General features: G+C 40.4%; 6 protein-coding genes across 6 annotated transcripts; 3 read left to right on the forward strand and 3 right to left on the reverse strand.

Annotated features, from left to right (window-relative positions):
- Positions 1–3,914: 3,914 nt before the first annotated feature.
- On the forward strand, positions 3,915–5,700 carry EAE97_007072 (uncharacterized protein; the record flags this gene model as incomplete). The annotated part of the gene is made up of 3 exons (XM_038877586.1): positions 3,915–4,684; positions 4,736–5,587; positions 5,646–5,700. 3 exons carry the CDS (start codon positions 3,915–3,917, stop codon positions 5,698–5,700), a joined length of 1,677 nt encoding a protein of 558 aa, XP_038731776.1.
- Positions 5,701–5,750: 50 nt separating this feature from the next.
- On the reverse strand, positions 5,751–7,610 carry EAE97_007073 (uncharacterized protein; the record flags this gene model as incomplete). The annotated part of the gene is made up of 2 exons (XM_038877587.1): positions 5,751–5,904; positions 5,956–7,610. 2 exons carry the CDS (start codon positions 7,608–7,610, stop codon positions 5,751–5,753), a joined length of 1,809 nt encoding a protein of 602 aa, XP_038731777.1.
- An 803-nt stretch (positions 7,611–8,413) lies between these two features.
- Positions 8,414–9,075, reverse strand: EAE97_007074 (uncharacterized protein; the record flags this gene model as incomplete). Its single annotated transcript, XM_038877588.1, has 2 exons — positions 8,414–8,583; positions 8,640–9,075. The coding sequence occupies 2 exons, from the start codon at positions 9,073–9,075 to the stop codon at positions 8,414–8,416; spliced, it is 606 nt and encodes a 201-aa protein (XP_038731778.1).
- A 1,282-nt stretch (positions 9,076–10,357) lies between these two features.
- EAE97_007075 (uncharacterized protein) lies at positions 10,358–12,915 on the forward strand (the record flags this gene model as incomplete). Its single annotated transcript, XM_038877589.1, has 4 exons — positions 10,358–10,385; positions 10,444–10,511; positions 10,605–12,715; positions 12,768–12,915. The coding sequence occupies 4 exons, from the start codon at positions 10,358–10,360 to the stop codon at positions 12,913–12,915; spliced, it is 2,355 nt and encodes a 784-aa protein (XP_038731779.1).
- A 99-nt stretch (positions 12,916–13,014) lies between these two features.
- EAE97_007076 (uncharacterized protein) lies at positions 13,015–15,024 on the reverse strand. The gene is made up of 3 exons (XM_038877590.1): positions 14,135–15,024; positions 13,398–14,022; positions 13,015–13,341 (listed from the first exon to the last, which is right to left on the reverse strand). Exons 1-3 carry the CDS (start codon positions 14,949–14,951, stop codon positions 13,155–13,157), a joined length of 1,629 nt encoding a protein of 542 aa, XP_038731780.1. The 5' UTR covers positions 14,952–15,024; the 3' UTR covers positions 13,015–13,154.
- Positions 15,025–18,973: 3,949 nt separating this feature from the next.
- Positions 18,974–23,928, forward strand: EAE97_007077 (uncharacterized protein). Its single transcript, XM_038877591.1, has 7 exons — positions 18,974–20,052; positions 20,104–20,129; positions 20,295–20,399; positions 20,447–20,776; positions 20,902–21,254; positions 21,309–21,979; positions 22,032–23,928. The coding sequence occupies exons 1-7, from the start codon at positions 19,597–19,599 to the stop codon at positions 23,160–23,162; spliced, it is 3,072 nt and encodes a 1,023-aa protein (XP_038731781.1). The 5' UTR covers positions 18,974–19,596; the 3' UTR covers positions 23,163–23,928.
- Positions 23,929–24,633: the final 705 nt, after the last annotated feature.

The raw sequence follows: 24,633 nt of genomic DNA on the forward strand, positions 1-24,633 counted from the left end.
ACTATACAGGCGTCAACTCGACAACTTTTTGTGACAATTTCAAATATATCTTGCCCAGCTGAGCCAGACTGGATGAGGTCGAACATTCAGTCATTTGTTTTGGGTCTCATTCCAGACTAAGACCCGTAACACTTTCTCTCAGATCCACTGCAGTCTATAGAAATGTGCTCATAAGCTCCAAACTTGTATAATGTTGCCATTTCCCTCAGCGACTACAAGGTAATTAGTATTTGTAAGAGTGGCCCAACCACAAAATCCACGGCCTGTGTAACTCTAAGACAAATATTTGCTAGCTGACCAGGTAAGCTACTTAGGAACGCTTCACGTGAGCATTCAATCCTAAAAGGATACAATGAATTTATCTCATCCTCAGACCACACGGTGATTACATAATTTTTTGGCCTTGATTTCAAGATAGGGGCCTCCCGAAGGTTTATTACCATAAGGTTTGAAACAATTTGGTTCTAGCTTTGATAAAAAAACCAATAATTTATTATTTTTTGATTTTTCAATTAAAGATTATAAATCACTCAATAATTGTATTACTTTAATATAGTTTCAATATATACAAATAGATTTTCTTATTATTTTGATATATTTTTTATTATAATAACTTTAATGTGGTTTATCATTGAATGGGCTATATCATTGAGTGAATCATTTTTCCCTCAATTCACACCTTCAACTTCTATATATAATTTATCAATCAATTATTATAGAATTAATTAATCAAGAAGCCCAAAACTTTTTTATTATTAAAGCTATTTATAAAAATAAAAAACTAAATATTTGAAAAACTTTTAAGTTTTATAATATTCTTTATATGATTTTTCAATATAGAATGAATAATTTATTATTTTATATAGAAATTCAAACGAATTGTTATAATATTATAGAATTAGAAGAAGAAGTAATTATTCAATATATTCTTAATATAAATTTAAGAGATTTTCTATTTAAATTAAAAAATATGAAAGATATAGTAAATTATATTCTTAAATCAAGAAATATTAAATATATTAAAAGCTTTAAATATATTGATTTATAAATATCAAATCAAATTAAAGATATGTTTTAATTATATTTATAAGTTTTCAAAAGATTCTTTATATAAGATTTTAATTTATTAAAAAATAATTTCGATTGATTATAAATATATAAGTGAAATATAATAGTTTGAATAACGATTTCTATAAATTTCAATAAAATAAACTTATAATAAATGTATATACTTCAGAATAAATTATAATATAATATTAAATGAAATAATAGAAATAAAATAAATATAATTAGATAATAAAGAATAAATTATAGTAATTATATATAATAATAAAAAAGATAAAATTATATTCCTATTTCTAATAATTTAAAAAACAGATTTATTTTTTAATTGATATATCGAAATCGATTTTCCTATAGATTAAACTATTAAATCTATATTATAAATAAATAAATAATCAAACAGATGTAAAATAATTGAAATATTTCAATAAATATATTAAGAATCAAAAAAAGAGTAAATATCAATATTGGTATTAAACAAAATAAAAGTTATAAATTAAAAGCTTTTTAAATATATTACAAAGAAAATAATATTATACTTAAATCTATTATTATATTCAAATTATTTAATTTAATCATTAATATAAACTATTTTAATAATTTGAAATATCTATATAATAATCAAACTAATAAATTTATTAAGATATATATTAATTATATTTCAAAAAATTAAATTCTTTATAATTTTTAAAATTATATATAAAGAATTAATTACTTTTCAGAATATAAATTTAGAATTTCAAAAAACAAATTTAATTCTATTTAATTCTAAAACTATATTTTCGAAATTAGATATTCAAATTTATATATTTATTTTCCCTTTTTTCAATTTAAATTAATAAATCTCTTAAATCCCTTATAATCTAATTAAAGCTTTTTTTTTAATTAATATTAATTAAATCTCAAATAATTTATTATTAATTAAATTTCATTATATCTATATTCAAAATTATATTAATTTTAACTAAAAATATAAAAAGATTAATTTATAAAAATATACTTTTAAATATAGAGATTTATATACTTTAAATAGCAAATAAAATATTAAATAAATATTAATATATAAAAAAAACTTAATTATATTAAAAGAAAATATTTACTAAATAAAAAGCTTTTAATATATTATTTTAATAAAAATTTAATATTCAAATTCAATATAATAAATATCAAAAAGAAAGGAATTTTAATAAAAAAGTGTTTTCTAATTAATTTTATAATAAATATAGAAAGATTAAATATAATATAAAAACTTTTCAAAATAATATAATAAATTCTAAATTATTAGAATCTTAATAATTTCAATTAATTAATTTAATGATTATTGAATAATATAGATTTGAAGATATAAATTGAGGGAAAAATGGTTTACTCGATAATATAGCTCACTCGATGATAAACTACGTTATTCAATTATATATATATATATCAAAAACATATATTTTTGAAAACTAATATTTCATTAAATTAAATACTTACCTTCTTCGAAATCTACTATCATTATTATTTCTAATAATAATATATATATTCTAAAGATTTTCTAATCAATCTGATTTCTATTATATATCTTAATCCATTTTAAAGAATTAGAATTATTGATTTCAAAGAAATTGAATATTATATAACTAAGATTTTGAAAATTGAATACCTTAAATTTAAAGTATTTTAGATTTCAAATTAAAGAGTAATTCAATCTTTATTAACAATATAATCCTAATATTATTAATATAATTGAAAAAGCTTATAAGATATTTAGTTTAATAAGGTGATTCGATTAATATTATTTTTATTATTAGTAAAAATATTTTGAAATAATTGAAAATAATTTAATTAATTTGAAAAAAATTCTTTTCAATTGAATATTATAATAACCATATATCTAATCAATTTGAAACTAATTTATATATTAATATCAATTAAGCTCTTTCAAATACTCTAATTAGTTTTTCAATAAATGATAATTGAAAGAGTAATATATATTATTAAAGTATTTATATCAAACGAATTGAGTTGTTCATCAAAAATATAACCAAAAGCTCTCAGATTCTTAAGGAAATAAATATTCCCCTCGATTTCTGATTAATCGAAAAAAATTCGATTATTAATAAGCCACAATATTACTATGAAAAGGATTAAGATATTATTTAGAATTCTAATTAAAAACGTTTTATCGACGAAGAGATTCTGAATATTGAGATAACAGTGAATCGACATACCTTCAAACATCCAACCTATAGGTGAGATCACGCAAAAGGTACCTGGAGATGATGATATTGAATAGGAGCGCAGCAATGAAAGAAACTGCACGGAGGAACTTCGACTATATGCAACTCTTCTTCTTTTGTTCATGGCGGTAGGGGGGCATGTATTTATCTTTCAAACATGTGATGACTTTTGTGAGGATCTTTACTTATGTATATAGATGAACCAACATGCAAGTTTTGCGTGATATGTGAACGGTATTATTAGACTCATCACTTCATAGTATTTCGAATGTTTCCAGGCAGAATTTACGTATATCTCCATTCAACACCAAATTCATTCATTGTAGCATATGTTCAGTAGTTGCTCATCCCTAGGTATTTTTATACCTCGTCAATCACCATGCTGGATCAATACAATCAAGTTCCCATCTAGATAGATTTATCAACAAAGTATGGACATCAAGGATAAAGATTAAATCATCATTGAGCACTGGAATAGTACATGTCGCTGTTCGTACATAATTTCTTTTCTCTGGCCGGAGTGCAGGCTTAATCAATCATGTCATGTGACCAGCATTCAAAGTGCATAGACATCTTGGAATTGCAAAACAGATTGCAACCAAAAATCCAGAGCGATACATACGGCCATCGATGACATCTGTGGAACCCAATAAAGAGAAGCCAGCGGGCAAATCTCTTTTCACAACATCAGCTGGTGGAGCATCTCTCTTGATTGCATTGCAAGCCGGGTCTCGAGCGCTGACATTCATCGTGAATCAGGTACTTCTCCGGTATCTCTCACCCGAGCTCCTTGCTGTGTCCACACAACTTGAAGTTTACTCCATCACTGTACTTTTCTTCTCCAGAGAAAGTCTGCGTGTCGCAATACAGCGCCAGACCGACACGAGCGATGATGACTCTAAAGCCAAACAGGACAGTACTCTGTCCACAAAGGACAGATATTTGGATAGCCGAACGACTGCTGGTAAAAACCAAGCAATCGTGAATTTGTCTTACATTTCTATTGCTCTCGGATTGGCATCTACGGTGCTCTTTGGTTGGATCTATGCCAATGCCGGACAAACTGGCGTGGTTGAAACGCCTTATTTTCAACAATCTTTGAAACTATACGGTGTGGCTGCAATTATAGAATTGGTCGCTGAGCCATGTTTCGTCATCGCGCAACAAAAATCGGCCTTCAAAGTCCGAGCTGCTGCGGAATCGATAGCAACAGTTTTGAGATGCATTGTTACTTGCGCTGTTGCGGTTTGGGCTGCGCATCATAAGATAGAGTTGGGTGTACTGCCGTTTGCCATTGGTCAGGGGGCATATGCTATTGCAATACTACTAGTGTACTTACTGGGCGTCTGGAACATTGCAACAAGGGGCGGCTTCTCATTAATGATCAAGCCTATTTACAGGTATTTCAAATACCTTGACATGGTATAATTCACGAAGCTAACTAATGACAGTAAGAACAAGGAGTATATTTACTCTCACCTCTCCAAACCACTCTTGTCTTTGGGAGGGAGTCTGATGGTACAATCAATGGTAAAACATGTCTTGACACAAGGCGACACGTTTCTTATAGCATCTATGGCCACCCAAACAGCCCAAGGTATCTATGCACTGGCGAGCAACTATGGTGGTCTGATTGCTCGACTAGTCCTACAGCCAATTGAGGAAATGTCTAGAAACTACTTCGGGAAGCTCCTTTCTGTCGTTGATGGAAAGCCAGGCAAGGGAGCTGCCGAGAAAGCCAGCGCAGACTTGCACAGGCTTCTACGTATATATCTTATATTGTCAGTTGCCATAGTTGCCGTGGGTCCAACTATCGCCCCGCTTCTATTGAACTTCATTGCTGGCCCACGATGGCAATCGTCTGGGGCCGGCAATGTTCTTGCAGTGTATTGCTACTACATACCATTACTTGCACTAAACGGAGTGTGCGAGGCTTTTGTAGCCGTTGTTGCAACCGAAGCCGAAGTTTACAGGCAATCTTTGTGGATGTCTGCTTTCTCTGCCGGCTTTGGTGGTGCCGCTTATCTGTTTTTAGGAATATTGGATCTCGGGGCCGAAGGTCTAGTACTGGCAAATATGGCTAACATGCTCTTGCGGATCATATGGTGCGGTCGTTTCATTCTGACCTACTGCGGGCGCTATGGCGCTAAATTCACAGTTAAGGATCTGTTACCACGACCTAGCACAATCTCACTTGGGGTTGTTACTTATGCCGCACTTGCTCAGATGAGAACAACATTCACGGGTAGTTTAGTGGACATTGTCAAGAGTGGTTTGGTGGCAATAATTTTTGTAATTCTCCTGTAAGTTCTCAGCTGTAACGCCGATCTATATAAACTACTAACCATTACGCCTTGATAGAGCCACGAGCGAGAAGGGATATCTCCTCGAATGTTACCATGCAATTAAAGGGTGAATCTATAAATCCCCCCAGCAAATTATCCTATAAACCTAGCTTATTGCATCTTAATCAAATGTTATCTTTGTTGCTTTTTTGGTAGTGTCCACATTCTTGAAAAATGCACCGTAAGCATCGTGAGCCTTCTTCTTGACCGTGGTACCGAACTTCAATAATTCGTCGGGGACTGGTTGATTGGCTGCCTTGAGGACGTTGATCAAACTGAATCGACTGTTAGTAGATGAAAAATCAAGATTTGGATGTTTTACTTACGCGCCAGACTGAGCCTTGTCATGCTCAGTGAACAATGTAATTGCTAATCCATCTTTGCCGGCTCTACCTGTTCGACCAATGCGGTGCACATAGTCTTCCACTGTAAGAGGGAAAGTGCAGTTGATAACTAACTTGACAGCAGGAATATCCAGACCTCGAGCTGCGACATCTGTAGCAACCAAAATTGGGGTGTTGCCACTCTTGAAAGCCTCCAAACTTCTCGTTCTTTGTTCCTGACTCAAATCACCATGGATACCAGCAACTCGAAAGCCCTTCTGTCTAATGAAACTCTCTACTCTGGTAGCTTCCTTTTTGTACAAACAAAAGACCAGGATTCGGTCATCCTTTTGACTGCCACTTTGATATTGCTTCAATAGTTGCATAAGTCTGTATTCCTTGTCCCTTGGTTCCACAACCTCAACCTTTTGAACGATGCGCGAGTTGGCTCGCAGATCTCCTGTGGGGTTGTCGCCAATTGCAATCTTCACCGGGCTGGTCATGAATGTGGCAGCCAATTCGCGAACAGACTCGGGCCAAGTCGCTGTGAACATGAGTGTCTGTCTCTTTCCAAGAGAGGGAGTAGTGTTGATAATCTTTCTGATCTCTTCCTCAAACCCTTTATCCAGCATACGATCAGCTTCATCAAGAACGACATATCGAGCCTTGCTCAAATCTGCACATCCTTGATTGATGAGATCGTTGAGACGACCGGGAGTAGCGACAACGATATCCGCAGTTTTCAATGCCCTGATCTGCTCATCCTTGGGAACACCACCATACACACAAACACACAAAAGACCAGATGCCTTGGCAAGTTTTACAATCTGCTCATAACTCTGCATCGCCAATTCTCTAGTCGGCGATACGACAACGGCCCTAGGACCTTTGTTTATCTGGTTCTTGGGCAAAGCTGACATATAACGCACGCAAGGAACAGCGAATGCCATGGTTTTGCCCGAACCAGTCTCGGCGACACCAATTACATCGCGACCAGCGAGCAAGAACGGCCATGCGGCGGCTTGAATGGGTGTTGGAGCCTTGAAGTCCTTGAATGGGGCTCGTTGAGCAGGATCAGTGATCGGCAGGTAATCGAAATTTGTCAGCGGCCTTAGAGTAGCTGAGGTAGATAATGGGTCGGTGATGGTGATGAAGTTTGTGGTCAAGAAGGAGTCTATTTCGCTTTGTGGCAAGCCGCTCAGATTAGGATCTTCTGTGTAGGTTGTTCCATTTTGTTGCGGAGTAACGCTTGCAGGGGCTGCGGTTTCAATAGACTTGGTGCTGTCAGCCTTCTCTTCTCCTTCCTTCTTTAATGCCTTCAATCGTGCCTTTTCTGCCTTTTTGGCAACTTTTGCATCCGCTGCAGCATTGGCATCCGACACAGGCTCAATTGTCTCGACTCCGGATTTTTCTTCTTCTTCTGTCTCCTTTTCCGCCTCTTGAGCCTTCTTCTCCTTCTTAAGTCGTTTTCTTTCTCTGCGAGCCTCTTTCGATTCTACCTCAACCTCGATTGGGGTGGATTCTGTGGCTGACTCTTCGACATCCTTGGATTTCTTTTCCTTTTTATCCTTTTTATCTTTGCGACTTTTCTTGGAGGATATCTTGATTTCGTTATCTCCAGAGTTTAATTCTGTATCTTCTATTGTACGTTTCGGCATGATTGAAATTTGCAATTGTGGTTGATTTACACAGTCAAATATATTTTCAAAAAAGCTGCAGATGGCTCGATGCTACCCTGCAGAAAAAATTATTTAGTTCCTGACAAATGATAAGATAAAGACACCTTCACCCGCTTTGCCCGATACGCGGCTTAACTTTTTTCGAAATTTAATTTGGCGAATCAGAGCATTTCAAAATGTCTTGACATTTCTCTCTTCATTATTACTTATGATATCTAAATGAAATTTGAATGCTATGGTTGCCCTCTCTATAAGATTTGTCTACTATGGCCACTTGCAATTGTGAATTGAGTTTCCTATTTAACTCGTATCGAATCCCACATCTGCTGATCCTCTTTCGTGGATCTTGTAGACAACCTTCCTTGTCTTACATCTTTATAGAATTAGCCAGACACATTATACCTTATTATATGATACGATATAGTACATATCAGGAATGAAATCAATCACTATTTCGATCATTGTTTATGGAGACTGCTAAATGTAACTGTTGGTATCTTATGCTTCATTTTAACTAAGATGTTGTACCTAGGTACGCTGTGTGAGCGAGAGAAAACTAAACCTCCCCTAAACAGTCTGGTGAATACCCAAATTTGGAGTTGGATCAAGACAATGTCAATTAGACCAGTCTCCTTTGCCCGTTCTGATCTTTACTGACTTCAATAGTCCGGCATCCGATCACCGATCCATGCTTTACCAGATCAAACAAATACATCTTTCAATCATAATACACGTGGAAAGAAAAACCTTCATGTCCCAAATGCGCCTACTATCAATTTTTTTTAAACTGTTGCTGTCTGAGATTGTGCGGGTTCCATCACTGCATCCACGTCAATCTTTGGTATGGATGCACCAGTACCTCCGAGGTTCGTAGATTGAGATTTAGGATTCTTGGTGTAGTAATTCGAGATAGCAGATTTGATGGCATCCTCGGCAAGCATAGAACAATGGACTGAGCGAGTGATGTTAGCATATGTAACTAGGTAAATGTAAAGTGCATAGACTTACGCTTCACAGGTGGAAGACAGAGCTCCTTTGCAATTTCTGTATTTCTCACTCGACCGGCCTCCTCAAGTGTCATTCCTCGAACCAATTCTGTCAAGTATGAAGAAGAAGCAATGGCCGAACCACAACCAAATGTCTTAAACTTCACATCGGAAATAGTATTCGTGTCTGGATCCACTCTGATTTGCAACTTCATGACATCGCCACATGCTGGTGCGCCGACCAAGCCAGTCCCTACATCGGTATCCGTTTTTGACATACTACCAACATTTCTCGGCCGCGAATAATGATCGAGGACCTTTTCATGATATGACCTGCGACCAGTGACGAAAGATGGCGATGCAATCTGAGCTGGTAGAGGTCTGATAGCGGAGTGGCTGTTTGCCGATAACACTCTGCCGGCAACGCGGGGTGCATTTGACAAAGCTCTTCGAAACATTTTTGTGATGGTAATGGAGTGGCGATCGGATAGGTAGGACGGTTTAGTTCGGATCAATCAAAAAAATTGATGATATGATGATGATATATGAATCAGGTTGAGTATTGAACTTGATGAGATTTGATGGTATGGAGTTTTGATAAGTAGGGTAGTATGTTTTTGATTATTATGTATCGCAGATGAAGCAGGTAGGTTGGGTTGTGATGGCTGTTTTGTGTATTGAGTGTTTAAAGTTGGGGTAGATCTGATAATAAATTGACGGGATTTTCAAGAGGTCATCAAAGAAATAAAGAAATAGAGGAAAGCGGGATTCGCGGAGCTCGGAGTCTCAAAGAAGACCTCAAAGAGGTTTAGCGTATATATTTAACTGCCCGAACCACCGTTATCAAGCTTACGCTGCTTATCTCACGCACTTTTGTGTCATCAAGACGGATATAAGGTGGGAATGGGCCAATCACTGAATTGTAATGATAATTAGCACACCAACCGTTATTGCAAAAGATGGAAGAAGACCGATTGATACCGACGGAGATAAGATCGATTCAAATCAAATGGACCAATGAGCTGTCACCACAAAATGAAGTACGAAGTAAATGACAAATGCTCGTTATTGTCTTCTCCCATGTCAAGTAGAGTAAGTGGTGGCGAGATGCACGAGATATGGAATGCCTACCGAAAATACTCTGTACATCGAGATCGAGAGACTGACTACCTAGTAGTGGATAGGATAGGATAGGCTAGGTTACTTGTTGGACTTGTGAGACTCCTGGCAGAATGAAAGGCCACTCCCCGTGATACCGCGATACTTTTTACCCCTTAGATTGCTTTGATCTACCTTATTAGTATAGCAATGCGTGTAGTACTAGCATACTACGCCCACCTAGAATAATCTTTACGCGTTGATCATACGAGCACACGTGAAGCTTCTCTTTTGTCGTATGCACTCACGCACTCACGCACTCACGCACTTACCTACTATTACCTATTACCCCACCAATTCACGAGATATTCCCACCCCACCATCCATCCATCCCACCACACCAACATCAACACCACATTTCCACTTTCCCATTTGGTTAATTCCAACCTGCCTCGAAACTCCCTACCCTACCCCGTCTGATCCTTAGTCTAGTAATACATACCTAGTATCATCTACGACTACACACTATCGCTACTTGTCCGGCTTGTCATTCTAGCAACGTCAACATCTACCTCTCAAGGTAGTCAATTCCTTGCTACTTACATAACACAGCAATATAAAATTACAAGATACCCAAGACAAATGTCTTGTACGCATGTTGACGCAGCTGGTAAGTTCCTTACAACCTCTTGACCACCAACCTAGTATCAAAACTGATGCCTCTTCAGAGCTGCGTCCCCCAGGACCAAACCAAGCGGTCTATCGCGAAGATTGTACACAATGTTTTGATTCCATAGTAAGCTTCATCATTTGTTTGTGGCAGTTGCCTATATTTATCTTAAAAAACTTTTCTGATGGCAAAGCACGACTGACCTTAATTCTAATCTAGGATGACTCCACTGGTTTGGATGTTTGCCTGTTTTGCTTCAATGGCGGCTGTACTGGCGATAGGAACCACTCCAAGCTCCATCATACCATCAAAAATCATCCTTTAGTTCTCAATATTCGAAGAACAAAACGCCATATTGTTCGAGATGAGCCCCCTCCAAAGGTGTCCAGATTAGCTATTGCTGCAGAAACCGAAGCCGATCGATTCGAGTACCATACAAAAGTTCGGTGTCATGAATGTGCGGTTGACGATGTCGATAAATCCTCCGGTAAACTACCTGCGGTTGTGGATGGTGTAATGAAAGCAAATACATTTTCAAGAAAGGAAGAAGTGAAGGCTTGGGAGCAAGAGTTCACATCATGTGAACACATTCTCACTTTACAACAAGAAAGCGCACGCCAAATACAGTCTCAAGATCTAGGCCATTGCTCTCTTTGCGATCTCAAAGAGAACTTGTGGCTCTGCTTACACTGCGGTAATCTGGGATGCGGGCGAGCGCAATTCGGTGGACTCAAGGGACATTCCCATGGACTGGAACACAAGCAGCAGACTAAACACTCAGTTGCGGTCAAATTGGGATCAATCACTTCAGATGGCACGGCTGACGTGTACTGTTATGCATGTGACGAGGAAAGGATTGACGAAAATCTTGGGAAACACCTCGCCCATTGGGGAATCATGCTTGCCGAGCGTGAGAAGACCGAAAAGAGTTTGATGGAGATGCAAGTCGACGAAAACATGCGCTGGGAGTTCTCTATGACTGACGAACAAGGCCACGAATTGACGAAACTGTTCGGTAAAGGATTTACTGGCTTGAAGAATTTAGGCAATAGCTGCTACTTGGCAAGCGCGCTCCAGTGTCTATTTGACCTTCCTCAATTTCAAGAGCGCTATTTCTTACCAGATTCGGATCTACCTATTGTTGAAGATCCTGCTCAGGATCTGGAGACGCAGTTGCGCAAATTGGCAGATGGTCTACTTTCGGGCAGATACTCGTTCCCAGATCCAGTTACCAATCAATCAGAATCGAGCGGTGTTGCAGATCAGAAGGGATTGCCACCTTCAATGCTGAAATATTTGGTAGGAAGAGGCCATGCCGAATTTTCAACCATGCGTCAACAGGATTCTTTTGAGTTTCTCCTTCACGTCTTTAAATTAATTACACGTTCTCAGCATGTAGCTCCATCCAAGGATCCCATACGAGCTTTTCGTTTCGTCATGGAGCAGCGTCTGCAATGTCTAGGCTGCAAAAAGGTGCGATATCGCACAGACGAGCAAGATAATATATCTATTCCAGTGCCACTCAAAAAAGTACAGGCAACGGCTACTACAGATGGCGAAAAAAAGGATGAGTATGAAGCTGTAGCCTTGAAGGAATGTTTAGACAGTTTCACGTCCGAGGAGATCGTAGAACTTACTTGCTCGACATGTGGCAGTAAAGATGGGTTTTCGAAAAGATCGCTCTTCAAAACATTCCCAGAGGTTCTCGCTGTGAATGCTAGAAGATTTGTTCTCATCAATTGGGTGCCTACCAAGGTCGACGTTCCTGTCGTTATTGGAGACGAGAAGTTCCTTTTAGATGATTATCAGTCACCAGGTTTGCAACCTTCAGAAACACTTCTCCCCAATGATGATGAGTCCGATCAACCTTCGTTCACCGCAGATGCAGCAGCTTTACAACAGCTCGAGGCCATGGGATTTCCAGTGGTTCGTTGTGAGAAAGCCTTGCACGCTACTGGAAACAGTGACGCCAACGCTGCAATGGAATGGCTCTTCGCACACATGGAAGATGCAGACATCGACGTTCCACTAGATTTGAGCTCTGATAAAGCTACACCTGCTACAGCCGACCCCGAGAAAATAGAAATGTTAGGCGCTATGGGATTTGGACCTCCACAAGCGCGAAAGGCATTAAAAGAAACTAATGGCGACATGGAACGAGCTGTAGAATGGCTTTTTAGTCATCCAGACGACCAGGGCGAGTTTGAAGACGAGGTAGCAGCTGTCAACAGCGATGTCGCTAGAGAGGATCCTCCGGGAAGCACCGCATTGCCCGCTACATTCCAGCTACAATCTATCATATGCCACAAAGGATCTAGCATACATGCAGGGTACGTTGCCTTGATTGTTGATAGCTGATCACATAACTGATGATATATATAGTCACTACGTCGCATTTATCCGTAAAGAGATTCCTGAAGATGAAACGACATCGTGGGTGCTCTACAATGATGAGAAGGTGGTCAAGGCCAATGACGCCGAAGAGATGAAAAAATTTGCATATGTTTATTTTTTCAAACGAGTCGATTAAGCGAAAGAAAGGAGCATGAAATGGCACATAGCGGTTACGACTTGCAGCCGCTGAAAAGAAATGACGATGAGCATGATAATGACAATAGAGATAGCATAGTTAGTGTGCATCAAGTAAAATAAATTCATTTGGCTCATGCCAGTACTATGATAAGATGAAGATGCATAAAACGCAAAAGTCATCATTGACTGCCAAAATTCGCACAACCTCTACAAAGGCGCTCGCTTCGGTATCGCTTCTTATTGCTCAACCATTGGTTCCTCGGCCACATAATGCAAGTATGCACCCAACAACTTGATGCCCTCGATGTAATTTCTCTTGTCCAATTTCTCATTGATCGAATGAGCTGCGTCTGTAGAGCTACCCATAGGTAAAAGGAGGACGTTCTTGCCAGTGGCCTGCTCGAAGGTCAAGGTGACGGGAATACTAAGTAGAATATCAGCATTAATCACGAGTAATTCAAGTTGGAGAGAGTAACTGACCTTCCTCCCTCACGAGTCAAATCAGGCTTGACACCCCAGACTCTCTCAACAGCTTTTGCAGCGCTCGAAAAGTTCCAGTGCTTTGGACTAGCGACCCACCATTTGCCAGCATGCTGCAAGTAGCATCGCATAGTATTCTTGCTTCCAAGCTTCTTGAATTGCTCATCAACATACTTGAAGACAAGGCGATCTACGTCCTCGGGCTCCATGTTTGGAACAGTTCGAATCGAAAACTTTCCGATGACTTTGGCGGGAATAACTGTCTTGGCACCTGGTTGAGAAAATGCACCTTCAATACCGTGAACTGACAAAGATGGATATCTCCAGCGGGCCATAAGGGTGTTCTCCTTGTCGTTGTGGATGGTGGTCTGACTACCTAATGATTCATGGAGATTATCCATAGTGAATGCAATATCACCATAAAGCGACTTCTCCTCATCTGTGAGTGGAGCGACAAGTTCGGCCAAGCCTGGTATCTGAATCTTGCCATTTGTATCTACCAGGTTGCCAAGTACTCTGACCAAATCAGTCATTGGCTCTTGAGCTGTGCCTCCAAACACTCCACTGTGGAGATCTTGCCCGGGACCTGAAATTTCAATGGAGTAATAACTGCAACCGCGAAGACCTGTTTCAAAGAAATCAGTTTCTTATTATGTCGAGAGAGGGATACTTCCAAGAGTGTTGGAAGGGAGGAAAATGATCTTCAAGACAAAGAAGAAGACTGCTGAAGTGCTCACCGTAAGTAAGACATGGCTTTTCAGTACCAAGCCAGTAGTTATCAGAGATACAAACAGCATCTGTATCTGCGAAAAATTTATCGGCCTCTTCCTTAATAAAGTCATCCAAGCCTTCTGAGCCATATTCTTCCATTCCTTCAAAGCACATCAACAGATTGACGGGGAAGTCAACACCGGCCTTCTGATGGGCTTCAATTGCGTTGAGCCAACCAAGAACTGGACCCTTATCATCTGTGCTTCCTCTGCCATACATTCTTCCTTTATCATCGACAGTAAGCTCGAATGGTTCTGTGGCCCATCCATCTTCCTTTCCAGCGGGTTGTACATCATAATGTCCGTATACGAGGATCGTGCGCTTCTTTTTGTCATTTCCATATCGTGCGATAACTACAGGAGGAAGATCAAGATGCTCCATTCCTGGTTGTTTGCCTAATGGTCGTTTTTCGACATGGGCACCGAGCGCAGCGAGCTCATCAGCTAAGAACTCTCCCATACGCACAACATCGGGTCTGCGTTCTTCCTCGGAGGACACAGATGGAATAGCAACTGCTTTGCGAAGTCTTTCGATGAAGTGATCCGATAGATCATCTACTTGCTTGAAGTAGCCATCGAGTTGAGGAGCCATTTTTACTTTTCGAGCTTGGTGTGACTGGATAGCGGGGGTGAGATAGGTTGAGATTCGGATTGGTGAGGGGTGAAGTTTTGGGAAACGGGATACTTTCAAGGTATTTCTATCTTCAACAAAACGAGTAAGTCTTGAGCGTTGCAGAACTGTCGATATTGACTTTGTTGAGATTCGTGGTTTGATTGTGAACATGAGGTACCCTCTGAGGATATAAACTTTCGAGCTTCCTGTTTTGGTGGATGGTGGGGTAAAATGGTGTCAATGGATTATGAAGGGTGGAAGGGACCGAAGGGTGTTGAATAATATCTAATGAATTGATTTCATTGGCTACCTAACATGGAGGATTTAGGCTTACAACGGCTTATAATTTAAAGCCGGTAGCTAATATTTTCTTTTGATTTTCTACTCGAGTAGCAAAAAATAAAGCATTAAAACCTTCTATAATACGGAGCAGAGTAGTAGATGATGATTAGATGGTGATTTACAGTAGGTTAGAATTATATTATCGCTATTTCATTATCAATACATTAATTACATTTATATAAAGTAATTTCAAATGTATGATCTCTTCATTGAAAGCGTTTTCCACTCGTATCTACTGCTACATAGGTAGTCTCACGTAGTCTAAGCACATGTCGCTTATGGAGCGTATACTGTACTCACTTACTTTTCCGGACTCAACCTACTCACTGTGCTGGACCAAAATCTCTGCAACTTCAGACTAGACTTCTGGAAAACTAGAAATATCAGGATGATACGTCATGTCCCGTTCATTGCCCTCGGCGAGCAGCATTCAATGGCAACTAGATGATCGACCGCCCAATATAGATATTCGTTGTTTCATAAGTCAAGAAACATGCATCATTAGGATGTTCTCATCTCGTATTGTTCTGAGTAATTAGCTCTCGAATTTTCTCGAATTGGGGCCGTCCTAGAATTTGAGCCTGATGCAACAAATGGTAATGCATGCACATTTTATAAGTTGTGAGCTCTTGAAGGCAACATAGTCACACCAGTTTCATGTTTGAAATAGCTTGGTGTGGAAGGATGAGAACCTTGCTATTCTCGAGATGGTGGTAAGTTTAACAAGCACGCTCATACACTTATTGTCCTCATACCAACATTGCCATGACTATGATCACCATCGCGGATAGATCGATCTCATGCATATGTCCGCAGCGAGTGGTATTTGACCTGGAATGACAACACACAAGGACAACATAGATTCTTGCCTGCAGAACTACCGTCTGTCATGTTTCTATTTTTGTTGATTGAGTTACTTCATCTTACGTGATAAATCGGAAAATTTGTGAATGTTATTCAGGCACCATGCAGTAGTTGGGAGGGTATCTGCAATTCTACTTCGAATGCATTACTTTACCGTCTCATTACACTATTGGTCTTATTCAGCACACCAAGAAGGTTATTTTTCTTATATTATCCTTTCTCCTACTATCACTTTCCCCTTTCAAACATACTCGAAACCTATTTTGAGACGAGGCTATAACAGAGTGTGTTATCATATCACGATTTACAGTGAGGCGCAGCTCCAAAAGGTGGTGTGGGGTCACGTCACTCCCTCCTCCATTGCATGCCTCTGCAGGTGTCCAAATTCAGGTACCGCATGATGTTTTCCGGTATTCAATGTACGGACTGGACAGTCTTACACTCACTAGAGGCATATCTCGACTGCGTAGAGTGCCATTCCCTATTAGATCTTCAGGAACGACTAAATACATGTAGTATCGCGCTGTAAGAGGCATCCGTTTGTCACGATTGGGTGGGGGACTTTTGTACTTGCGCTGGGGGTTGCAAGACTCTCTTTTACCGTCACGGGGAAGTACACCATCCAGCAGAGACACGGAAAAGGTGCATTCTTCTAGAACATACACGGCGTCTAAGGTTTTGTCGCGTCGAGAAGAAACCAAGGATGCTCGCCTCAGGTATACTTGAAGGGGAGTTTCATGGAAGGGGACACCAGATCACTTAGTGTAGAACGCAAACACCATTCTACAATATTCTAAATTGAAGTTGACTTTATCAAGAAGTTGTCTCCAATCAAAAACTTGAGAGAAACCACCTAACTAGATCGCCGACTGTGGTATGTTTGTTCTTGACAATATTAATGTGCATCCAAAACTGTGACCACTCGTGAGTTACATAAGTAGATATGTACACACTGGGGAGACGGATAATGATGGTAAAATTAGTAAAATTAGCCGGTCTCCCCTGAGAGTTCATCTCATCATACTGTTTCGAGGATCTCCCGCAAACAATGGAGATGGGAACCCCCCCAAATCTCAATCTTTGGTTGATGACGATTAACCTTAAGTGTTTCAAACGTGACCCTTTTCCAAGAATCGATAGGTCTAGAGTTCTCAACTCGTATAGAACCTATTTGGAGTGAGTAATCGGCTTTCTGCTCTAGGTAGACGGTTTTCGTAACAGACACATGGCAGTAGGGTTTCATTGTGTCACATCCTTGGAGAATTCCAGTAAATAGCCTTTTCTTGGTGGTTGGGTCAAGTATTTCGGGGGTCTCTTCAAGGTCGTCACGGTGGATAATGGTATGACCAACGCTACCAAAGTGGGTATCTGTACAGTGCAAGCCAAGCTATGAAGCTACTGTAAGTTCTGAGCATGCTGAGGTCGTAGCACAATCCCTCCCGATAAGTCCTCTCAGTCCTGTAACAGACCACACGATGAACCCACACAAATCCTTCTCGACTCCATTCCCATCATCTAATTAATCAGTCACCTATCATTCTCTTGGGAAACCAACCTCTCTGCTATGGATACGATGGATACTACAACATACTTTGACGTTCCGGTTTTCCGCTGTCCACGCCATCGTAACATGAGCCAATGAAGAGCAATGAATCTCAAGAACCCCCATTCCCGATTCCTGCCCATGTCGAAGATCACTTAATCAATTTCGAACTTCATGAAAAATCCATCTCAAATAGAACCGAAAAGAGGTTGCGATTAGTCAGTCTATGGTACTCCGTGTGTTACGCCTCTCCTCGTCCTTCCCCAAAGGATAAGAGAAGCTTACGTTAATGATACGAGTATTTGGTAGGTCTCTGAATTCTGAAGACGTATCCGGGTCCATAGGTAGGTATTATGCATGTTCAAGAAAACAGTATAGCTAATTGACTGAGAAGAATATTACACACTTACAGCACATGTAACGTCTTTCTATTAGTGGTGGCATTTCGAGAGTCCAAATATGAAATCCTTTTTGGGAATCAGGTGCAGATACGCCCATTTTAATCCTTACCAAGTACCACGAGTAACTAGATACGGTGCGGTGTCTACTTTTGGATTCCCACGCCCTTGTCTCCCGGATTGTTGGGTTGAACAGAAGACGAACCAAACCCATGAAATTAATAAAGTTTGAAGAAAATACACACTATTGTCACATGTATATAAGCAGGTAGCGAGGAAAGGCTAAAGGAATCCAAGACACAGCACGGTGGTATGGTTCGGTAATAGAAAAAGAAGAAGACGAAAGAAAAAACGTGGTCGATTATTAATATTCACACTGACTATCGCCTTTTAGAGATCGATCATATAATCTCATAAAGTTATTTGTGAATACAGTATATTATTTGTATTGTATCTCTCCTCATTCTGGGTGTTGAGTGCTGATGGAAAACTTCCCTAGCATCATTATTAGCCTGAGGACCGACGTCCTGTCTATCAGTCACCCAGCCAGGAAATCTATATCACAGTTTTGGAATATTGCGATTTTTATGGTTCTGTTTGAAAGCCTATGTCCCGATTTACAACTGTATCAGGAAGATAAGGTAGATGAAATATCAATTTGAGATATTCAAGGAGGGGCGCAATCTTTTTGCTTTCCAATTTTAGAGTGGGCTGAAATCACCGTTATCCTCTTCCATCAACTCGAGTTAAACGACGGACCGCATTTGCTGGGAGTAAGAACATGGCATGCCAAGGATATAACAGGGGGAGGCAGGGGGTTCGGATGAAAAGCCCCCAGTCCATTGGTTGTGTAGCCGTGCTTATGGTGTCTTTGCTCTTTAGTCCTAGAGGAGTACCCAGGCGCAGACCTTTTCAGCGAATGATAGATGCTTTCCATCTGCAAGTTTGCTGCAGACTTACAGACCAACATATTAACTCGGTCACTTTTGTTTATTCTTGTCTACTCTACTGTATCATCCCATCTAGCAGCACTACACACTTACTTGACCTGCAGCCGGGCAACCTAACTCGTTTCAGCAATAGTCATTCTTTTGTGATGAGTAGAATGTTACATTTTGCATCATCTTGTTCATAAATAACATTGAACTACTTACTTTGCATAGAACTCGTGCATGGTTCATAAGCGCAAACATCAGGGGTGCCACGAGCGAAAGCTGACACTCTGAATTTGATGCGGGATCCGAAGCCATGGGGTATGATTTCTATAAGCGCCCTCAGACAAGGTCTGCAGTATGCATGGGGCTGATGGACAACGGGCAGCCTTCCACGACTTTTCTCCTCGTCTTGTCTTCTTTTTCTCTGCCCCCAACCATTCTTCTTTGTAAACATAATCGCGAAGCCAGCAATGCCCCGCGATATGTTCTATCTTTGTGCATCTACTGCGCATTTGTCTAGGGACATTGGAAGTACATGACATATACATTTCAAAAATTATCTTACACCCGGAAGCATCGTCACCATCCCAGACTCTGCTCACCAAAGACTTCAAGTGCCGGTATTGGCTCCTGTACTGAAGCTCCCGCCCCTGACATTATCTATTCTTTCCAAAAAGGCTGTGCAGGGCTGTAGGGATACATCTTTGCTCGTTTCCAATTTGAGGATAATCATCATGTCGAGCCTTAAAGATATCATGGACGTAGATGTGGAGCCTCTTGAATCTCAAGCCTATAGAAGGAAGGAGGCCGCTCAACAACAAGCTTCTCGACCATCCATTGATCCTTCATCTCAAAGTCCCTCTCCTCAGCTTGATGATAGTAAAGGAAAACTATCTATGAATCATCGAAGATCAAATAGAGTTTCAAAGTCGTCTACTCAACCTACAATATCGCGGCCCAATTCATCACGGCGGCGTAGCAGCGGTGCTGGAGAAGCCATGGACTTTTCGGCCTATCAAGGTGGCGCATCAAACCAAAGAAGCATATCGGGAAGCCCCTCACAAACATCTTCGAGAGGAGGCATGGAACCAATGGCAGATATAGTGCCTATCAAATACACACCCGTGACTGGACGTATTAGCAGAGCAAAGAAGGGTATACCAGTTCATACATGCGACGACTGTAGGAAGGTTCGTTCTTAGATTCAGTTACTTTCAAGCCATAAGCTAATAAAATCACAGACATTCACCAGGGCGGAGCATCTCAGGTATGGATTTGAACCTCTTAATTTGACTATGTGATGAAGAAACTCTTTGCGCATACCAAGATGTAGATAGTAACAGCTATTCATGTAGTCATGAGTGGTAATTGGGTTGCAATGGACGCTTAAGAAAGAATAATATGGACTAATTTTCGATATTCTCAATCACAGGAGACACAAACTCAGTCATGGTAAACCCGCTTATCCATGCACTTTTGAAGACTGCGAGAGAACGTTTCATCGCCCGGACTTACTTGCACGTCATATCAATCGACAGTGTGTTTCTTCCTCTCCCGCTTGAGAACATGGCTAATGAAATAAAGCGAGACACAAGGCGAGAAGGCATACAAATCTAGTGACCCAAGAAGCAGGGCCTCCTCAAGCGCATCGGAGAGTACTCCTGTAAAGTTAGAACCTACACCTCACGGAATCCCCATGGGTCTTCGTCAGATGTCTCCAGAAAGTCCAATGACACCTAGAACTTTAGCGGGAACAGATCATTCTGCCCTAGCTCCGACTTTCAATACAATGGCGGGGAATTTCCAACCTGTTGACTTTTCATCAGGAAGCTCTCATAGAGGGTCTGTCAGTCAAGCTCAAGTGACTGACGTGGAAGTGTACTCTACAGCATCACCTGGCTCGGTACCATCTAGGTAAGATTGACCACAACTCTTATAAAATTCAGTCCATCCCGCCTGTCCGCTTAGATACCTTGATTTGTGTTCTTCATTCAATTATCCAGACGAGTTACGGGGTCTGCTTGACTGACTTTAGATAGAACCTACGCTGAGATGACCCCGACCTTTAATGTACGACCTATGCCAGACTTTTCAGAGCAAGACCCTTATCGGGCAACGAACTCCAGCTTCCAAGGTTTATATACCGAGGAAGTCTCCTCATTTAGTTCTTATAGCCCCCCTCATGCTCTACCACTTCTACGCATTCCAGAAGAACCTTATATGCCAAGTCTATCTTACACGCACGACAACTCACCCTGGTGTTCGTCGGCTTCCGATAGCACGTACTCAGAAAGCTCACGCACGGGAAGACTAGCACATAGAGTTCGATCTGGATCATTAGTCACAACATCTGATTGGCCTGTTCCGGTTCCCAATGCGCAGTGGACCCACGGTATGGAATTCCACCACAACCTTCAAATCATGAACTGATAATGTTATACGATAGGCATGGCTAATACAGCTCAAGACCTTAGAAGTCCACCTTATGAAGCAATGATGGAATCTTATGATGCACCTTACACGCCCCCTAGAATGTCACCGCCATCTCGTCAATTGCTTGATGTGCCTGCTTACAATCTGGGGGGGTATTATATGGAATCAGTGGGTAATCCTCACATCTCAACATATAATAAACACATGGCTCAGACTTTTCTTCCAGCGTCCCCTTCGCGAGTATCCGACCCCCGATTGGCAGTCCTTGATAGAAGATCGAAGGAGCTGGTGGGATCCCAGCAATTAGATACACTGACGAACATCGAAACGGTCATTTCATCTCCTTCCCAGTCCGCAATCTCTAACCTCGACACCTATCTTTCTTCATATTGGAAAAATTCCGATAAACTGTTCCCAATAATTCACCGAGGAACATACATAAAAAATCAAAACTTAGCACTCACCTTCGCAATGGCTGCCATTGGCACCCAGTACCATACAAATCCCGAAGCACGAAATCACGGCGCGGAATTCAACGCTTACTGTACTAACATAATTCCTATGGCTTTTGAATGGCCAATACAAACAATGCAAGCAATATTACTTACAGAGATATTTACTCGATTCCGGGGTACAAAGACCACGATTCGCCTATCTCGCCAGTTCGAAGAGCTATACAATAGAGTAAGTCGATGCTGCTACGGCCATCTTAGATATATTCATTAACGTCCAGCAGCTCTCGAACCCTTTACCAACTTCCGATACCAACACTACCCCTACTACTACAAGCACGTCTAATGTTGTATCTAATCACTTCAACACACGAACTAGATCTCAGCACATCCAAAGCAATTGGTTGTTCTGGGTCAACACCGAGTCACGACAACGCCTACTATGTCTATGCTTTATTTTAGATGTCCAACAAGCCATGTATCACCAGCAAAAGCGAGCCAGACCATATGTCGATCTCAACATGCTATACACACCCTGCTCGGAAGCTCTATGGGATTCAACTAATGCAGCTGACTGGGCTACCAACAAGACAGGAAGTAACGCAGGGCAACCAGTCAATGTCGTGCAACATCAGTACAACCAAGAGAACTGTGCTGAGCCTTCACATTTTGCTCAGTCACTCAACATGTGTTTCTTGACATCTCAACTTCCCAACCGCGTCGATCCTGACCATCACTATCCAAACGATTATCAAATACACAATAACTATCCTACAATACTCGAACTTGTAACATTTTCTCCAGCATCTTCAATGGCATATACCTATATCGCGTTGTACCATACGCCACTGCACGACCTTTTGGCTGTGAGCGGGGATACCTGGGTGTTTTCTCAAAAAATCACGAATCAAACCCATTTCCGCGAAGCACAGTCACGCCTGAAAACTTGGTCATCGTCTCTAGCAGCAGCCATCGCCACACATTATGCTTGTCGCATCTTACTATCCGAGTTTTCAGCGCCATACATCCCATCTTCCAATAATAACACAACGCAACATTCTCCGGACCTCTCTCACTATTGGTCTTTGAATATCGCCGCCTTGATCTGCTGGGTATTTGGACACCGAATCAGCGGAAAGAGCGGTGCTTTTACAGCTCTAGACTTTGTCACTTCTCCCGAAGCTTCGGGGGATGTACGACTTAAAGCTCTCGTGTATCTCAGTTCTATGGTAGAGCTAGATATCAAAGATCTCCTGACTGGCAAGGCGACCATGCGGGGAGGAACCTCTTTTGTTATCGATGCAGTGCGCGCAAGACTAGAGATCGATAGTGTTGGAGGCCACTGTATGCGTCTCGTTGATTCCATTTGTGTTTTGAAGCGTCTCAATGAGAGCGGAAGAGGAAAGTGGTTCTGAATTTCTTCTTCTTATCTTTCCCATGTTCTTCTATTTTGTTTTGATCATTTCCTTCACTTTTCCATTTCTTTCATAGATCAATTCTTTTGAATCGACCTTGTGCGATAAGTTTTTTGGTATCTCCTCGCTTCCTAACTGAGGAAGCGGATTGGCATATGTCATGCCTCAAGTAATGATGACGGATCTCTTTTCAAATTTCCTAATGTCTGGTTTCCTTCTATACACGTTTTCATCTTCTTCATCTGGGGGGGGGGATATCCATTTCTTTACATTTTGTCAAGCTGTACGAGTACATTTCTTCGCCTGTATTACCACCTGTATCTTTTATTTCCTTTCTATATTATTATTTCCATTTCTACATTTCTCTTATGATTCCCTTCCATTTCCCGAGCTTTTTGTTTCTCCCTCTGCATATGATTGATGTTAATGAGTAAAATGCATATGGTGACATATCATATTCAGATGACAGTGGTATAATCGAGGGGTTTAAGGGAGGTTTGACTGATGGGACGGATCGCACTACATATACACATGCACGTCTAATGCATAACATATTCATGATACCCCGGAGGATGCGAGAGCGAGTCGGAGCAAGGAAAGAAGGAGGGGCGGGCAAGAGAGGAAGGAAAATTTGCGCCTTTGTACACTATTGCACTGCATTGCGTTGCATTTGTGTTGTATTATATTGTATTGCGTTGCACCTCGCTTTTTTCGAGCATATAGATATAGATATTAATTGTTTATATCATAAAGATCCATATACACATCCATAGTACCTACAGAAACTCAATGAGTGACCCTGAGCTTTGCGCTAAGATAAATAAGCAAAATAAAGCAAGACAGTATCTGCGACTATCCATGCCAATACCAACTCTCCTCGAGAATCAACTTGCCTTCAAAAAAACTCCCTAAACATAATCCATTATCCATTATCCATCAGCTCCCGAATCCCCATCTAGTACAAAACCCACTGAACCTATCCACTGCTGTAGTAAGTAGTACCGCCTATCTTGAACCCTCGTCTCATTTACCTGCCCATCTATCCCAACTACTGCACAATGTACATGTACATATCAATGTACATACATACATAAACACAAACGCACACACATCATAGACCCCGATCCCAAAAAAGAGAGAGAGCCCGACGCACACTGCTGTCCTCTTATGCCATGCTAGAAGGGTCTTTCAACAATACTCCGTACACAAAATTCTTATGGCCCCGAGATAGCCCTCAGGATTCGGAAGCGAAATTCTTTTTGTGCAAGATATATTTTAGAAAACAACTACCAATTCATTTAACTTGATAATGCTTTGTCACTCCCCGAACCCAAGGAATATACCCCCAAATTTTATCACACCACAAGTCATTTCAGACCACTGCAGCAGCAGATGTGTATCGTTTCAAATAGTCGAAGTTGCACTTGCACACACAAAATTCAAACACCCAACATCAAATCATTGAAAATGC

The sequence above is a fragment of the Botrytis byssoidea genome (assembly GCF_014898295.1).
Source record: "Botrytis byssoidea strain MUCL 94 chromosome Unknown BBYS_013, whole genome shotgun sequence".
In the NCBI taxonomy this organism is placed as follows: Eukaryota; Fungi; Ascomycota; class Leotiomycetes; order Helotiales; family Sclerotiniaceae; genus Botrytis; species Botrytis byssoidea.

What these genes read in the sequence shown, in the direction of transcription:
- EAE97_007077 (XM_038877591.1), top strand. Translation starts at nt 19,597, where the DNA reads ATGTCGAGCCTTAAAGATATCATGGACGTAGATGTGGAGCCTCTTGAA. An exon ending in CATGCGACGACTGTAGGAAG is followed by an intron (nt 20,053 to 20,103) that starts GTTCGTTCTTAG and finishes ATAAAATCACAG; the next exon opens with ACATTCACCAGGGCGGAGCA. An exon ending in CAATGCGCAGTGGACCCACG is followed by an intron (nt 21,255 to 21,308) that starts GTATGGAATTCC and finishes GTTATACGATAG; the next exon opens with GCATGGCTAATACAGCTCAA.
- EAE97_007076 (XM_038877590.1), bottom strand. Translation starts at nt 14,951, where the DNA reads ATGTTCACAATCAAACCACGAATCTCAACAAAGTCAATATCGACAGTT. An exon ending in AAAGCCATGTCTTACTTACG is followed by an intron (nt 14,023 to 14,134) that starts GTGAGCACTTCA and finishes TCTTTGAAACAG; the next exon opens with GTCTTCGCGGTTGCAGTTAT. An exon ending in TTGACTCGTGAGGGAGGAAG is followed by an intron (nt 13,342 to 13,397) that starts GTCAGTTACTCT and finishes TATTCTACTTAG; the next exon opens with TATTCCCGTCACCTTGACCT.